Consider the following 18243-nt stretch of genomic DNA (forward strand, 5'->3'; position numbering starts at 1 on the left):
GTCCATCAATCGTATGTTGGATATTTCTCCCTCAGCTCCTCCGGTGGAGGAGTCAGCTTCTCAGCAGGAGAAATTCCGTTTCAGGTTTCCCAAGCGTACACCGAGTATGTTTCTGGACCACTCTGATTTCAGAGAGGCAGTCCAGAATCACCATGCTTGTCCAGATAAGCGTTTTTCTAAGCGCCTTAAGGATACACGTTATCCTTTTCCCCCTGACGTGGTCAAAAGTTGGGCTCAGTGTCCCAAAGTGGATCCTCCAATCTCCAGACTGGCAGCTAGATCCATACTTGCAGTGGAAGATGGGGCTTCACTCAAAGATGCCACTGACAGGCAGATGGAACTCTGGTTGAAATCCATCTATGAAGCTATCGGCGCTTCTTTTGCCCCAGCGTTCGCAGCCGTATGGGCGCTACAAGCTATCTCAGCAGGTCAAGCGCAAATTGACGCAGCCACACGCACGTCCGCGCCACAGGTGGCGTCCATAACCACTCAGACGTCGGCATTTGCGTCTTACGCTATTAATGCTGTCCTGGACTCTGCGAGCCGTACGGCGGTTGCAGCCGCCAATTCGGTGGTACTCCGCAGGGCCTTGTGGCTACGGGAATGGAAGGCAGATTCTGTTTCCAAAAAGCGCTTAACCAGTTTGCCAATTTCTGGCGACCGATTGTTTGGCGAGCGTTTGGATGAAATCATCAAACAATCCAAGGGAAAGGATACATCCTTACCCCAGCCCAAACCGAACATACCCCAACAGAGGAAGGGGCAGTCGAGGTTTCGGTCCTTTCGGGGCGCGGGCAGGTCCCAATTCTCCTCGTCCAAAAGGCCTCAGAAAGATCAAAGGAACTCTGACGCATGGCGGTCTAAGTCACGTCCTAAAAAGGCCACCGGAGGTGCCGCTACCAAAGCGGCTTCCTCATGACTTTCGGCCTCCTCACTCCGCATCTTCGGTCGGTGGCAGGCTCTCCCGCTTTTGCGACGCCTGGCTGCCACGGGTAAAAGACCGTTGGGTGAGAGACATTCTGTCTCACGGTTACAAGATAGAGTTCATCTCTCGTCCCCCGACTCGATTCTTCAGGTCATCCCCGCCTCCCGAGCGAGCCGAGGCTCTTCTGCAGGCGCTGGGCACTCTGAAGGCAGAAGGAGTGGTGGTCCCTGTTCCTCTTCAGCAACAGGGCCACGGTTTTTACTCCCAACTTGTTTGTGGTCCCAAAGAAGGACGGGTCTTTCCGTCCTGTCCTGGACCTGAAACTTCTCAACAAACACGTAACGACCAGGCGGTTCCGGATGGAATCCCTCCGCTCCGTCATCGCCTCAATGTCCCAAGGAGATTTCCTTGCATCGATCGATATCAAAGATGCTTATCTCCACGTACCGATTGCTCCAGAGCACCAGCGCTTCTTGCGCTTCGCCATAGAAAACGAACACCTGCAGTTCGTGGCACTGCCGTTCGGCCTGGCAACAGCCCCACGGGTTTTCACCAAGGTTATGGCTACTGTAGTAGCGGTCCTCCACTCTCAGGGTCACTCGGTGATCCCTTACTTGGACGATCTCCTGATCAAGGCACCCTCTCAAGAGGCATGCCAACACAGCCTCGACGCTACCCTGGAGACTCTCCAGAGTTTCGGGTGGATCATCAATTTTCCAAAGTCAAATCTGACACCGGCCCAATCGCTCACATACCTTGGCATGGAGTTTCATACCCTCTCAGCGATAGTGAAGCTTCCGCTGATCAAGCAGCGGTCACTACAGACAGGGGTACAATCTCTCCTTCAAGGCCAGTCACACCCCTTGAGGCGCCTCATGCACTTCCTGGGGAAGATGGTGGCAGCAATGGAGGCAGTTTCTTTCGCGCAGTTTCACCTGCGTCCTCTTCAATGGGACATCCTACGCAAATGGGACAGGAAGCCGACGTCCCTCGACAGGAACGTCTCCCTCTCTCAGGCGACCAAAGCTTCCCTTCGGTGGTGGCTTCTTCCCACTTCATTATCGAAGGGGAAATCCTTCCTACCCCCATCCTGGGAGGTGGTCACGACGGACGCGAGTCTGTCAGGGTGGGGAGCGGTTTTTCTCCACCACAGGGCTCAGGGTACGTGGACCCAGCAAGAGTCCTCGCTTCAGATCAATGTTCTGGAAATACGGGCAGTGTATCTTGCCCTGAAAGCGTTCCAGCAGTGGCTGGAAGGCAAGCAGATCAGAATTCAGTCGGACAATTCCACAGCGGTGGCATACATCAACCACCAAGGCGGCACACGCAGTCGGCAAGCCTTCCAGGAAGTCCGGCGGATTTTGATGTGGGTGGAAGCCACGGCCTCCACCATCTCTGCAGTTCACATTCCAGGCGTGGAAAACTGGGAAGCAGATTATCTCAGTCGCCAGGGCATGGACGCAGGGGAATGGTCCCTTCACCCGGACATGTTTCAGGAGATCTGTTGCCGCTGGGGGGTGCCGGACGTCGACCTCATGGCGTCCCGGCACAACAACAAGGTACCGACGTTCATGGCACGGTCTCAAGATCCCAGAGCTCTGGCGGCAGACGCCTTAGTTCAGGATTGGTCGCAGTTTCAGCTCCCTTATGTGTTTCCTCCGCTGGCACTGTTGCCCAGAGTGTTACGCAAGATCAGGGCCGACTGCCGCCGCGTCATCCTCGTCGCTCCAGACTGGCCGAGGCGGTCGTGGTACCCGGATCTGTGGCATCTCACGGTCGGCCAACCGTGGGCACTACCAGACCGACCAGACTTGCTATCTCAAGGGCCGTTTTTCCATCTGAATTCTGCGGCCCTCAACCTGACTGTGTGGCCATTGAGTCCTGGATCCTAGCGTCTTCAGGGTTATCTCAAGTGGTCATTGCCACTATGAGACAGGCTAGGAAACCAACGTCCGCCAAGATCTACCACAGGACGTGGAAAATGTTCCTGTCGTGGTGCTCTGCTCAGGGTTTTTCTCCCTGGCCTTTTGCCTTGCCCACTTTTCTGTCCTTCCTTCAATCTGGACTGGAAAAGGGTTTGTCGCTCGGCTCCCTTAAGGGACAAGTCTCAGCGCTCTCTGTGTTTTTCCAGAAACGCCTAGCCAGACTTCCACAGGTACGCACGTTCCTGCAGGGGGTTTGTCACATCGTTCCTCCTTACAAGCGGCCGTTAGAACCCTGGGATCTGAACAGGGTGCTGCTGGTTCTTCAGAAACCACCATTCGAGCCAATGAGAGATATTTCTCTCTCACGCCTTTCGCAGAAAGTGGTTTTTCTAGTAGCAGTCACTTCACTTCGGAGAGTGTCTGAGCTAGCAGCGCTGTCATGCAAAGCCCCTTTCCTGGTTTTTCACCAGGACAAGGTGGTTCTGCGTCCGGTTCCGGAATTTCTCCCTAAGGTGGTATCCCCCTTTCATCTCAATCAGGATATCTCCTTACCTTCTTTTTGTCCTCATCCAGTTCACCAATGTGAAAAGGATTTGCACTTGTTAGATCTGGTGAGAGCACTCAGACTCTACATTTCTCGTACGGCGCCCCTGCGCCGCTCGGATGCACTCTTTGTCCTTGTCGCTGGCCAGCGTAAAGTGTCACAGGCTTCCAAATCAACCTTGGCTCGGTGGATCAAGGAGCCAATTCTCGAAGCCTACCGTTCGGCTGGGCTTCCGGTTCCCTCAGGGCTGAAGGCCCATTCTACCAGAGCCGTGGGCGCGTCCTGGGCTTTGAGGCACCAGGCTACGGCTCAGCAGGTGTGTCAGGCGGCTACCTGGTCGAGCCTGCACACTTTCACGAAACACTATCAGGTGCATACCTATGCTTCGGCGGATGCCAGCCTAGGTAGACGAGTCCTTCAGGCGGCGGTTGCCCACCTGTAGGAAGAGGCCGTTTTACGGCTCTCTTACGAGGTATTATTTTACCCACCCAGGGACTGCTTTTGGACGTCCCAATTGTCTGGGTCTCCCAATGGAGCGACAAAGAAGAAGGGAATTTTGTTTACTTACCGTAAATTCCTTTTCTTCTAGCTCCAATTGGGAGACCCAGCGCCCGCCCCTGTTTTTTTGTGTACACATGTTGTTCATGTTGAATGGTTTCAGTTCTCCGATATTCCTTCGGATTGAAGTTACTTTAAACCAGTTTATAATTCTTTTTCCTCCTTCTTGCTTTTGCACCAAAACTGAGGAGCCCGTGGGAGCACGGGGGGTGTATAGGCAGAAGGGGAGGGGCTTAACACTTTTAAGTGTAATACTTTGTGCGGCCTCCGGAGGCATAGCCTATACACCCAATTGTCTGGGTCTCCCAATTGGAGCTAGAAGAAAAGGAATTTACGGTAAGTAAACAAAATTCCCTTCTTTTTTTCTTCCTGTAAATTCTCTTGTTTACTTTAATAAAGAAAGATTAAACATAAATAAGTGATAGTCCCAAATTAAAGAAATTAATATTATGTAGGTTTTCCACATTTTTAATTTTTATTCTGAAACTCTTTTTGTTGTGTACATTCAGCCAGAACATTTAGTCCATAGGGCCCCAAGTTGTGGATGCTAGCTTGGTGCATTAGTGTTTAGCAGTTGAACATTCACGACCAGTGGTCATCCTGTCATTCCTGCACTGTTGTCTCACCCCCGCTGGCCTCCTCTGGGCTGTTTGCTCCCCGTTACTCGCTCTTCGCTTGGTATGTATAATCTGCACAATGCACAAATCTACCGTAACTCCCTTATAGCTGTCTACCTCCATGAGATGATGGTAGCTTATAAGACCGGGCTCTCTTCGTAATTCTGGTCAAATGTTAAAACCTAAATATAACTTTATTAAAGGTCTACTGTTTGGACAGTTCCCTAACCGCCAATTACTGACATATATCATTGGTCACATCCCTGTGTGTAGAAAGGGTTCAGAAGCGGAGCATTCTTCATGTATGGCAGACGCCAGCTGTTTTACACAGTCTGCACCCACAGGCAGCTGCTGAAAATGAGGAGGATATGCCAAATTACAGTATTCTATTGACTATTCTGTCACAAAATCAATACGCCCTCTGTTAGTTGTGTACCTTTCTAACTTGCAGGGGGTCTACTAGACTCTCCCACCCAAATTCATGTACTAACGTTTTCTTTCTCCTTATCTCTGCAGCCCATTCCTCGTTTGTTCTTTGCCGGGGAGCACACTATTCGGAACTACCCTGCGACTGTTCATGGAGCCCTTTTGAGTGGTTTGCGAGAAGCTGGACGTATTGCCGATCAGTTCCTCGGTGTCATGTATAATATACCTCGTCAGGCCACCCCTGGGGTACCAGCGCCACCTATGCCATAAAAAGCACATTAGACGGATAAACTTTGAAATGGTTTTACATTACTGAACTCTATACTTCTGGCTGCTGAGCATTCACATACAAGAGTGACTATTGTATTCCATGGATTGGTTTCTTCCATTTTTTTTTTTATTTTTTTTTTATTTAATTTTTTTTTTAGCAAGAGATTAAATCCAGTGTCAGGCTGTTGTTGGGTAGATCGTAATTGCCATTCTCTAGCACTACTAGATACATTTTTACGTCATGAGTTTGCCTCCTAACATTAAAAGAAACATTACAATGGCATTAATTTTATTTTTATTTTCGTGGGGTTTTTTTTTTGGGGGGGGGGGGGGTTGTTTTTTGTTTTTGTCTTTTTTGGGTTTTTTTTTTTTTTAAGTCTTTGCTATTAAAGGTATGTCTCGTTAAGTATTTTTATATTAAACAACTTTGAGAAAATCAACACTGCTTTTTTTGTTTGATTGCTATCTGAATTGTTGCGTAACCTGAAATGCTCCATCTGGCATTCAACTTGGAGAACACAAAGAAGCCACATTACACCAACCAGGGCAATAATTATGCTGATCGTTCGGAGTTTAGAGCTTCTTGTCCACTACGATCAGTGATTTCACATATGAAGGAGATTTTTATAGGTCCCAGTTTACTATTCTGTGGATTCATTGCAGCAATTTGTCTTGCTATCTTACATTACTGTGGTGTGGCCCATGATCATACAGTCTGCAGAAAACAAATGTGTCTTCTAAAACTACTCATGGGTATTACAAACATTTAACTGGCTCTGAAATGTTCAGTGCTCTTGCACCTGGTAATGATCCTCCTGCCTTGTATACTATCCCCATCCTTGTTTATATGTCCCTCATCCTGGTATAGCCCTCATCCTGATAAATACCCCCATCCTGATAAATACCCCCATCCTGCTATATACCCTCATCTTGGTATAGCCCTCATCCTGATAAATACCCCCATCCTGATAAATACCCCCATCCTGCTATATACCCTCATCTTGGTATAGCCCCCATCCTGCCCTATACCCCCATCCTGATAAATAACCCCATCCTGCTATGTACAGTACAGACCAAAAGTTTGGACACACCTCATTCAAACAGTTTTCTTTATTTTCATGACTGAAAATTGTAGATTCACATTGAAGGAATCAAAACTATGAATTAACACGTGGAATAAAATACTTAACAAAAAAGTGTGAAACAACTGAAAATATGTCTTATATTCTAGGCTCTTCAAAGTAGCCACCTTTTGCTTTGATTACTGCTTTGCACACTGTTGACATTCTCTTGATGAGCTTCAAAAGGTAGTCACCGGAAATGGTCTTCCAACAGTCTTAAACGAGTTCCCAGAGATGCTTAGCACTTGTTGGCCCTTTTGCCTTCACTCTGCGGTCCAGCTCACCCCAAACCATCTCGATTGAGTTCAGGTCTGGTGACTGTGGAGACCAGGTCATCTGGTGTAGCATCCCATCACTCTCCTTCTTAGTCAAATAGCCCTTACACAGCCTGGAGGTGTGTTTGGGGTCATTGTCCTGTTGAAAAATAAATGATGGTCCAACTAAACGCAAACCGGATGGAATAGCATGCTGCTGCAAGATGCTGTGGTAGCCACGCTGGTTCAGTATGCCTTCAATTTTGAATAAATCCCCAACAGTGTCACCAGCAAAGCACCATCACACCTCCTCCTCCATGCTTCATGGTGGGAACCAGGCATGTAGAGTCCATCCGTTCACCTTTTCTGCGTCGCACAAAGACACGGTGGTTGGATCCAAAGATTCATAGCTTTGATGCCTTCAATGTGAATCTACAATTTTCAGAGTCATGAAAATAAAGAAAACTCTTTGAATGAGAGTATGTCCAAACTTTTGGTCTGTACTGTACCCCCATCCTACAATATACCCCCATCCTGCAATATACCCCCTTCCTGCTATATACCCTCTTCCTGCTATATACCCCCATCCTGGAATATGGTCTGCATCCTGTGGCACACAAAAAAAATAAACGTTTATACTCACCTTTCCTCACTCCAGCATCGTTTGTCTTCCTGTCTGCGTCAGCAGCAGCGCCACTGACCTGTGTGGAGCCGGTCACTGTTCTCTGCAGCATCGCGATGTCGACCTGTCTGTCGGCCCGCTGACCTGTGTGGAGCCATGCGCATCGCTCTCCACACACAACAGCGGGCTGACAGACAGGAGGACATCGATGCAGCAGAGAACAGTGACCGGTGAGTATACTGTACTTATTCACTGCCCCCCTGCGCTGATGATGATGCTCGGGGGGCAGTGAATATAGCCACACATGATCACTCCAGGCTGTAGTTGCCAGGGGTGATCATGCGGGCCGGTTCCCCCGGACATCCTCCTTCCCATCTGTCAGCGCCGGCTTCAGTGCTGAGAGATGATGGGTGAGAGGAAGCATGCATATGAAATAAGCGGGCCCATGTGCTCACGGCAGACGCTGCTACAGCCTGCGCATGTCACCAATGACCCGTTCAACCGCAGCACCCTCATTCTTCGCAGCCATGCCTTACATTCAGACTATAAGACGCACCCCCCTCTTTGCCCCTACATTTGGGGGAAAAGAGTGCGAAAAATACGGTGTGTGTATGTATGTATGTATCTAATATATAAAGCTGTATGTGTGTATGTATGTATGTCCGAGATTGGCATCTGCACCGTCGCAGCTACAGCCACAAAATTTTGCACACTCACACGTCTGGACCCCGAGAGCATCATAGGCTATGTTTTGAGTGGAAATTTTAACATCGCGCTTTACAGTTATTCGCCAAAAACACCTGCCTCCATTAAAGTGAATGGAACTGGGAGCCACAGTGCAGCCAGAACTTCAGAAGAATGCGCAGCCACGCCCTTATATGGAATGTTGGCGTGTCACAATGCAGACAGGGAAAGAGACAGACAGGGAAAGAGGCAGACACAGACAGGGTAAGAGACAGACACAAAGAGACAGACACAGACGGACTGACAGGGAAACAGACAGACAGGGAAAGAAAGGGAAAGAGACAGACAGGGAAAGAGGCAGACACAGACAGGGTAAGAGACAGACACAAAGAGACAGACACAGACGGACTGACAGGGAAACAGACAGACAGGGAAAGAAAGGGAAAGAGACAGACAGGGAAAGAGAGGGAACGAGACAGACAGGGAAAGTAACAGAGATAGACAGACAGATAGGGAAATAGATTGAAACAGACGGTGACAGAGACAGACAGGGAAAGAGACAGACAAAGAGATGGAGAGAGAGATAGAGAGATATATACCGAGGGGGAGACAGACAGAGAATGGGAGAGAAACAGAGAGACAATTACTATCCCGGGCGTTAATACATTTTGTTTATACATTCTATCCCGGGAATGTTAATACATTCTATTTTGTTAACAGCAGTTATTAACCCGGGCGAAGCCGGGTAGTACAGCTAGTATATAATTATATATATTATATTATACAGTGCCTTGTGAAAGTATTCGGCCCCTTTGAATTTTTCAACCTTTTCCTACATTTTAGGCTTCAAAGATAAAGATGAAAAAAATTTTATTTTATGGTGAAGAATCAACATCAAGTGTGACACAATTGTGAAGTTGAATGATATTTATTGCTTCTTTTAAACTTATATAAAACATGATAAACTGAAAATTGGGGCGTGCAATATTATTTAGCCCCTTTAAGTTAATACTTTGTAGCGCCACTTTCTCTGACGCCTCATTGGGGGACACAGGACCATGGGTGTTATGCTGCTTATCCATAGGAGGACACGAAGTAGATGCAAAAGACATTAGCTCGTCCTCTGCAGTATACACCCCCTGGCTGGGCCAGGCAACCTCAGTTTTAGCTTAGTGTCTGTAGGAGGCACATCCTTTCAAGGTTTTTTGCTATTTTTTGAGGGCGACTGTTCCCTTAGGGACCGATCTCCCAATACCATCAACGGGCGGGAACGCGGAGTGTTGCCTCCCCGTACCCCCTCCTGCGACGCTGGATCCTGGGCTGCATCTTACTGGACGACGGGTTCCAGAGACACCGATTTTTTCCAGAGGCCCAGGGCAGAGGCACACTTCCTCAGCTCCTTTTGCAGGCACTGAGTTGATACATTGCACCTGTGTGGCCGGACACAACAGGCTGACTCTGCTATTTCCACTGCCTGGACTGAGGCAGTGTTAAGGTGAGATCCTCCCTGACTGGTTTCCCAGGCAAAAGGGAGTAAGAGGGCTCCCAGGGCTAATGAGCTCACAGGCTTTATTCCCACCGTAGCTACGTGCTAGCTGGAAGGAGGGGGGAGTCCCTTGATGATTGCAGGGAATCCTGCAGAGACAATCTACCGCTGGTGGGGAAGGGCTCCCAGGACTAATGAGCTCACAGGCTTTATTCCCACCATAGCTGCGTGCTGGCTGGAGGGAGGGGGGAGTCCCTCGCTGATTACAGGAGCCCCACAGAGACAATCTACCGGTCATGGGGGAGGGCTCCCAGGACTCATGAACTCACAGTCTTTATTCCCACTAGCTGTGTGCTGGCTGGAGGGAGGGGGAGTCCCCTTCCCGCCGGTTTTTCACTACTTGCAACTGACTTCTTCTCGGCGCCTTTTTTAGCGCTAATCGCCGCCCCCCTCGGGCCACGATAAGCCCCCCCGGAAAGCGCGCCACACAGAGCGGGCTTACTCCTCCTTACTCCTGAGGATGCAGGGCCATCGGCTGATTCTGGTGAGGTACACCGAAGCAAATACGAACCTTGCTTCTCACTGCTTCACTGTAGCTCTGCAGATCATTGCTCCCCCTCCTGGCATATTCCTACCAGGGACTTGCAAAATTCTAAGAGTGCTAAGGCTCACATAGTCTATTATTCAGCCTGCACTACCTGCCACGCTGAGCTACCACATAAACACACCTCTTCTTTCTGTGAGTCCTGTGCCCCTGTAGCCCCCCAAGACCCACCCGCGACCGCCGCTGCAACCGGCAGCCCAGAGCCTAGAGCTCCCAGCCCACCGGAATGGGCACAGTTTCTGTCCCAATGCATGGAAAAACTTTCCCAGAACCTGGTGCTGGGTATGCAATGTTGTCCTCCGCACCCTTCTGGGCCCCCGGACGGAACGCAGCCTATTGTCACCCCTATGGAGGGTCCTTCTGAGGAAATCTGGGCCCATGCTTCACCGGTTGCAGGGATCAGAAAAAGGGCACACGGCTAGGTGTCTCCAGCACTCTCTCATGGCCCCCAGGGCTCTCCCTCGGGAGCACACAAGACAGACTCTCCCACACGTTCCACGACTTCTGAAGAGCTGGAGGAGGGAGAATGCTGTTTGTACAAGGATGATTCCTTGGTCTCAACCTCCCCAGATGATCAAACTGCAATACACTCCCTTATCGCAGCAATCAACCAAAGTCTGCATGTGGAGGATTCCCCATCCACTACCACTGACCATGCGGTCTCCTTTAAGAGGGCAAAGAAACCCCAAAAGGTTTTCGCTGATCACCCAGAGTTTCAAGATATCCTCACAAAGCAAAGGGAGAAACCTGACAGGCGCTTCTTTAACCGAAAACTCATGGAGGCCCGGTACCCCTTTGCCTCACCTGCCCATAAGGGCTGGGCCGATCCGCCCTCGGTCGACCCCCCCGGTCTCCCACCTTGCCACAAAGACGCTCCTGTCTTTACCCGATGGCTCCTCCATCAAGGACCTGACAGACAGACAGGTGGAGCAACTCGCCCGCTCTGCCTTTGAGGCTGCAGGTTCCTCCCTCTCGCCCTCCTTTGCCTCGGTGTGGGTCGCAAAGGCGATCTCAGTCTGGGCAGAATCCCTTAACACTTCGCTTGAGGAATCCCAATTTCCTCATACCTTCACAGAGGTAACAGCTCAAATTGCCGCTGCGGCGGAGTACCTCATGCAGACCTTCATTGACGCTGCTACCTGCGCAGCATTTGCCGCCTCAAATACCATAGCCATGTCTGGCTCCGACAACAGCGAGCGGACTCTGCCTCCAAGAAGTCTCTCACGGGCCTCCCCTATTTTCCAGACTGATTGTTTGGCGAACGTCTGGACAAGCTCATGTCGGACGCCACGGGAGTAAAGAGTACCTCCGTTCCCCAGCTGAAGCCCAGGACGACCTTCACCAGATGTCCACAGTCCTCGTTCCGCTCCTTTCGGAACTCATTTGGTTGGTCGACATCCCGCTCTGCCTCCACCGCTAGCCACGGACTACGCAGAGACCGACCTTCTCAGCTCTCCCCGAAACCCACTTCGTCATGGCAGCCTAGACCAAAACAGTCCATGTCTAGGGAGGCTCGTCCACGATGTTTCCCCCCCTCATGACTCCTTCGGCGCCCCGGAAGACACTCATTGTAGGGGGTCGACTGCGGCTCTTCCAACACATCTGGGCTGCCGCCTCAGACCACAAATGGGTGCGAGACCTTGTGTCTTCTGGTTACCACATAGAATTTCGTACCCGACCCCCGAGTCGGTTCTTTCTCTCAAACCCCCCAAAGACTCAAAAACGACGCGCGGCATTTTTATCAGCAATCCACTCGCTCCAAATGGCAGAAGTTATAATACCTGTCCTGGATGACGAGAAGTTCAGGGGTTTTTATTCAAACCTTTTTGTTGTCCCCAAAAAGGATGGGTCAGTTCGACCCATCCTGGACCTCAAACACTTGAACAAACATGTGCACGTACGGAGATTCAGAATGGAGTCCCTAAGGTCCATTATTGCATCCATGGTCAAAGGGGAATTCCTTGCCTCCATAGATATCAAGGATGCGTATCTGCACATACCCATCGCCCCAGCTCACCAAAGGTTCCTCCGCTTCGCGGTTCAGGACTCCCATTTTCAATTCGTAGCCCTACCCTTCGGCCTTGCGACCGCACCAAGGGTCTTCACCAAAGTCATGGCGGCCGCCATGAGTGTCCTTCACGCCAGGGGAGTAGTCGTTCTGCCTTACTTAGACGACCTCCTCATCAAGGCCCCCTTCTTCCGCGACTGCTCAACCAGTGTGCAAATCACCGCGGACACCCTATCCCGCTTAGGGTGGCTACTGAATCTAGTCAAATCATCCCCGGTCCCATCACAATCCACACCTTCCTGGGCATGTCCCTGGACACCCGTCAGGGCTTGATTTCTCTCCCTCAGGACAAGGCGATCGCTCTACGACAAGCGGCACGCTGCCTTCTACGTCCTCCGTCTCGCTCCATTCGATTCAGCATGAGGGTGCTAGGCAGGATGGTGGCGACTATGGAGGCAGTGCCCTTTGCTCAGCTGCACCTCTGTCCACTGCAGTTGGCACTTCTAGCTGCCTGGGACAAGAGCCCCTTCTCCCTGGGCAAACATCTTCACCTGACGCCTGCAGTCAGGTATGCACTCCGCTGGTGGCTTCGGTCCTCATCCCTATCCAAGGGGAGACCTTTTCTCCCAGTGAACTGGCTGGTCCTGACCAAGGACGCCAGCCTCCTTGGCTGGGGAGCAGTGTACAGGAACCACACTGCTCAAGGACGTTGGACGCCCCAGAAGTCTTCCCCTACCCATAAACATCCTGGAAATCCGCGCAATCTTCCTCGCGCTCAGGGCGTTCCGCCCTCTGCTAGCGGGTCGTCAGATTCGAGTCCAATCGGACAATGCGAAAGCTGTAGCCTATATCAATCGGCAGGGGGGCACCCGCAGCAAAGCGGCTTATCTCGAGGCCCACAGGATCCTCAGCTGGGCCGGATCGATGGGTTCAGTGATATCAGCGGTACACATACCGGGAGTAGAGAACTGGGCAGCGGACTTTCTAAGTCGCCAAGGCCTGGCCGCCTGAAAGTGGTCTTTCCACCCAGAAGTGTTCCTACACATCTGCAATCGCTGGGGTACACCAGACGTGGATCTAATGGCCTCAAGGTTGAACGCAAAGGTACCCGCGTTCATAGCCAGGTCACGCGACCCACAGTCCATCGGCGTGGATGCTCTAGTCTGCTCCTGGCACCAATTCCGCCTGCCTTACATATTTCCACCTCTACCCCTGCTGCCGCGGGTAATCAGGAAGAAGATCAGGGCAGAGGGAGTCCCGATGATACTGATAGCACCGGACTGGCCGAGGCGCGCCTGGTACACCGAATTAGTACAAATGCTCACAGACGTACCGTGGCGCCTTCCAGACATCCAAGACTTGCTGACCCAAGGGCCCATTTCCCATCAGAACTCCAGAGCCCTGAAGCTGACGGCATGGCCATTGAGACCTGGGTATTAACAAGAGCGGGATTCTCCCCCGCGATTATCTCCACCATGATAAGCGCCCGAAAGCCTGCTTCATCCCGCATTTACCACCGTACATGGAAAATCTTCCTTTCATGGTGCAGGGAAACTAACGTCCAGCCTATGCCTCTGGCCATGCCCAGAATTCACGATTTTCTGCAGTCTGGCTTGCAAGTGGGGTTGGCCCTCAGCTCCCTTAAAGGGCAGGTCTCAGCGCTCTCAATCTTCTACCAATGCCGCCTGGCTCAAAAACCGCAAGTCAAGACCTTCCTCCAGGGCGTTTCCCATCTAGTTCCCCCGTACAAACGGCCGCTAGACCCATGGGACCTCAATCTCGTTCTGGACGTTCTCCAGAGGTCCCCCTTTGAACCTCTCAAGGAATCCTCCCTTGCTCTGCTGTCCTGGAAGGTAACATTCCTGGTGGCAATTACGTCCATCATACGGGTTTCTGAGCTGGCAGCACTCTCTTGCCGTGAGCCTTTTCTGATCTTTCACCAGGACAAGGTGGTTCTGCACCCCCTTCCGGAATTTCTTCCAAAGGTTCCTACCCCGTTTCATTTGAACGAGGACATTGTTCTGCCTTCCTTTTGTCCGCACCCAGTTCATAGGGTGGAAAGGTCTCTGCATTTGTTAGACCTCATGAGAGCTCTCAGATATTACATATCCAGGACAGCCCCCTTTAGGAAAACGGACTCTTTGTTCAGCATTCCTGAGGGGCCTAAGAAGGGACAGGCAGCTTCAAAGGCAAGTCTGGCTCGCTGGATTCGCTCTGCGATCCAGGAAGTCTACCGCTTGCAACTCAAGCCCATTCCTAGTGGGCTGCGGGCTCATTCCACGCGAGCAGTTGCCGCTTCGTGGGCCATTCGGCATCAGGCTTCAGTGGAACATGTGTGTAAGGCTGCGACCTGGTCTAGCCTACATACTTTTTCAAAGCATTACAGAGTCCATACCCAGGTTTTAGCTGAGGCAAATCTGGGTAGGAAAATTCTGCAAACGGCACTAGAGCACCTCTCTCAGTAGGCGCTCCAAACTGTCTGGGACTGGTTCCTCGTCCTTGGGTTGTGTTGTCTTTCTTTTATTTTTTCCCACCCGTGGACTGCTTTAGGACGTCCCATGGTCCTGTGTCCCCCAATGAGGTGTCAGAGAAAAACGGATTTTTGTGTACTCACCGTAAAATCGTTTTCTCTTAGCCATCATTGGGGGACACAGCACCCACCCTGTTGCCCTGTTGGGCCTTGGATCTCTCAGTACCTTATTTGGTTATGATTCTTTTCTCATGTTCCTCCGTTAAGATAAGTTCTTACTATTTTTTTCCTCCTACTGCTTGTGTACTAAAACTGAGGTTGCCTGGCCCGGCCAGGGGGTGTATACTGCAGAGGAGGAGCTAATGTCTTTTTCATCTACTTAGTGTCCTCCTATGGATAAGCAGCATAACACCCATGGTCCTGTGTCCCCCAATGATGGCTAAGAGAAAACGATTTTACGGTGAGTACACAAAAATCCATTTTTTGCTGCGATTACAGCACAAGTCGCTTGGGGTATGTGTGTAGCAGTTTTGCACATGGAGAGACTGAAATTCTTGCCCATTCTTCTTTTGTAAACAGCTCGAGCTGAGTGAGGTTGGATGGAGAGCATTTGTGAACAGCAGTTTTCAGCTCTTTCCACAGATTCTTGATTGGATTCAGTCTGGACTTTTACTTGGCCATTCTAACACCTGGATACGTTTATTTGTGAACTAGAAGGTGGCCCGATTCTAACGCATCGGGTATTCTAGAATTTATGTATTGTGTAGTTAATGTATGATTTTTGTTATCTACATATATTGTTGTGTGTAGTTACCAAGTGTTTGTGTAGGGCGCTGTAAATGTTCTGGGTGTTGTCTGGGTGGGGGATGTGAGAGCGGTGTTGCATGTGTGTTGCGTTGTTTGTGGAGCGCTGTGTGTCTACAGCATTCTGTGTGTGTGGTGCTGTGTGTGTTGCGCGGTTTGTGTGGGTGTGGAGTGCGTGTGTGTGTTTTGGGGGAGGTATGTTTTGTGCAGTGTGTGTGTTGCGCGGTATGTGCGTATATTTATGTATGCCGCGGTGTTTGTGTGTTGGGTGTTGTGTGTGTGCGGCGTTATCTGTGTGTGTGTGGGTGTCTGTGTAGGGCGGTGTTTGTGGTTCCCAGTGTGTGTGTGGTGTGTTGTGCGGTGCGCGTGTGGCGGTGTGTGTTTTGGGGGGAGGTGTGCACCCCCATCGTGCTCCATCCCCCATGCTGCGCACCCCCCATCGTGCTCCTTCCCCCATGCTGCGCATCCCCATCGTGCTCCTTCCCCCATGCTGCGCATCCCCATCGTGCTCCATCCCCCATGCTGCGCACCCCCCATCGTGCTTCATCCCCCATGCTGCACACCCCCCATCGTGCTCCATCCTCCATGCTGCACACCCCCCATTGTGCTCCATCCTCCATGCTGCGCACCCCCCATCGTGCTCCATCGCCCATGCTGCACACCCCCCATCATGCTCCATCCTCCATGCTGCACACCACCAATTGTGCTCCATCCTCCATGCTGCGCACCCCCCATCGTGCTCCATCCCCATGCTGCGCACCCCTCATCGTGCTCCATCCCCCATGCTGCGCACCTCCCATCGTGTTCCATCCCCCATGCTGCACACCCCCATCGTGCTCCATCCCCCATGCTGCGTACCCCCCATCGTGCTTCATCCCCCATGCTGCGCACCCCCCATCATGCTCCATCTCCCATGCTGCGCACCCCCCATCGTGCTCCATCCCCCATGCTGCGCACCCCCCATCGTGCTCCATCCCCCATGCTGCACACCCCCATCGTGCTCCATCCTCCATGCTGCACCCCCCCATTGTGCTCCATCTTCCATGCTGCGCACCCCACATCGTGCTCCATCCCCCATGCTGCGCACCCCCCATCGTGCTCCATCCTCCATGCTGCACACCCCCCATCGTGCTCCATCCTCCATGTTGCACCCCCCCCATCGTGCTCCATACCCCATGCTGGGGCCACCGGGGGCGGGTCCGAGCATGGCAACATGTGCCGGGGGCGGGGCTGAGCGGGCAAGGCGTCAGCGTATGCCGGCTCCCTGCACATGTGTACCGGGAGCCGGTGTACGCTGGTAACCATGATACACATCGGAAAACTAAGGGAGGCGCTTCCTATAGTTACGCGATGTGTATCATGGTTACCAGCGTACACCGGCTCGGTCACGATCCCAGCGGAGCTGAGCCAACGTGTGGCGGGGGCGAGCGGGCGAGGCGTCAGCGTATGCCGGCTCCCTGCACATGTGTACTGGGAGCCGGTGTACGCTGGAGCGGGGCTGAGCGGGCGAGGTGTCAGCGTATGCCGGCTTCCTGCACATGTGTACCGGGAGCCGGTGTACGCTGGAGCGGGGCTGAGCGGGCGAGGCGTCAGCGTATGCCGGCTCCCTGCACATGTGTACCGGGAGCCGGTGTACGCTGGAGCGGGAGATGCGTGCGGAGGGCCGGGGCGAGCGGCTAATCCATGCGGGGGCGGGGCCAGACCGAGGCAAGCGGCCAATCCGTGGGGGGGCGGGGCCAGGCCGAGCCCAGCAGCCAATTCGACAGTTGTCACTCTAACGACACTGTCACGGTGACACAATTTTGGAGCAAGACAGACAGACAGAATAAGGCAATTATAATTATAACTAGAAGGTGGCCCGATTCTAACGCATCGGGTATTCTAGAATTTACGTATTGTATAGTTCATGTATGATTTTTGTGTTATATATATATAGATGTTGTTGTGTGTAGTTACCAAGTGTTTGTGTAGGGCGCTGTAAATGTTCTGGGTGTTGTCTGGGTGGGGGGGTATGTGAGAGCGGTGTTGTATGTGTGTTGCGTTGTGTGTGTTGCGTTGTTTGTGGAGCGCTGTGTGTCTGCAGCATTCTGTGTGTGTGGTGCTGTCTGTGTTGCACGGTTTGTGTGGGTGTGGAGTGCGTGTGTGTGTTTTGGGGGGAGGTATGTTTTGTGCAGTGTGTGTGTTGCATGGTATGTGCGTATATTTATGTATGCCGTGGTGTTTGTGCGTTGGGTGTTGTGTGTGTGCGGCGTTGTCTGTGTGTGTGTGGGTGTCTGTGTAGGGCGGTGCTTGTGGTTCCCAGTGTGTGTGTGGTGTGTTGTGCGGGTGTGGCCGTGTGTGTTTTGGGGGGAGGTGTGCACCCCTCATCGTGCTCCATCCCCCATGCTGCGCACCCCTCATCGTTTTCCATCCCCCATGCTGCGCACCCCCCATCATGTTCCATCCCCCATGCTGCGCACCCCCATCGTGCTTCATTCCCCATGCTGCGCAGCCCCCATCATGCTCCATCCCCCATGCTGCGCACCCCCCATCGTGCTCCATCCCCCATGCTGCGCACCCCCTATTGTACTCCATCCCCCATGCTGCGCACCCCCCATCGTGCTCCATCCCCCATGCTGCGCACCCCCATCGTGCTCTATCCGACATGCTGCGCACCCCCCATCGTGCTCCATCCCCCATGCTGCGCACCCCCCATCGTGCTCCATCCCCCATGCTGCGCACCCCCCATCGTGCTCCATCCCCCATGCTGCGCACCCCCATCGTGCTCCATCCTCCATGCTGCACACCCCCCATTGAGCACCATCCTCCATGCTGCGCACCCCCCATCGTGCTCCATCCCCCATGCTGCACACCCCTCATCATGCTCCATCACCCATGCTGCGCACCCCCCATTGTGCTCCATCTCCCATGCTGCACATCCCCCAT

The 18243-nt window shown here is 52.2% G+C and overlaps 1 protein-coding gene across 6 annotated transcripts in view; it reads left to right on the forward strand.

Annotated features, from left to right (window-relative positions):
- KDM1A (lysine demethylase 1A) overlaps nucleotides 1–5585 on the forward strand; it is a 165308-nt gene extending 159723 nt beyond the window's left edge. For all 6 annotated transcript variants that reach the window (XM_075336111.1, XM_075336106.1, XM_075336107.1 and 3 more), the window contains exon 19: nucleotides 5086–5585. In XM_075336111.1, coding sequence (XP_075192226.1) covers nucleotides 5086–5265 — 180 coding nt within the window. In that variant the 3' untranslated portion in view covers nucleotides 5266–5585. The remainder of the gene's footprint in view (nucleotides 1–5085) is intronic.
- Nucleotides 5586–18243: the final 12658 nt, after the last annotated feature.

Source organism: Anomaloglossus baeobatrachus, chromosome 2 (assembly GCF_048569485.1).
Source record: "Anomaloglossus baeobatrachus isolate aAnoBae1 chromosome 2, aAnoBae1.hap1, whole genome shotgun sequence".
In the NCBI taxonomy this organism is placed as follows: domain Eukaryota; kingdom Metazoa; phylum Chordata; class Amphibia; order Anura; family Aromobatidae; genus Anomaloglossus; species Anomaloglossus baeobatrachus.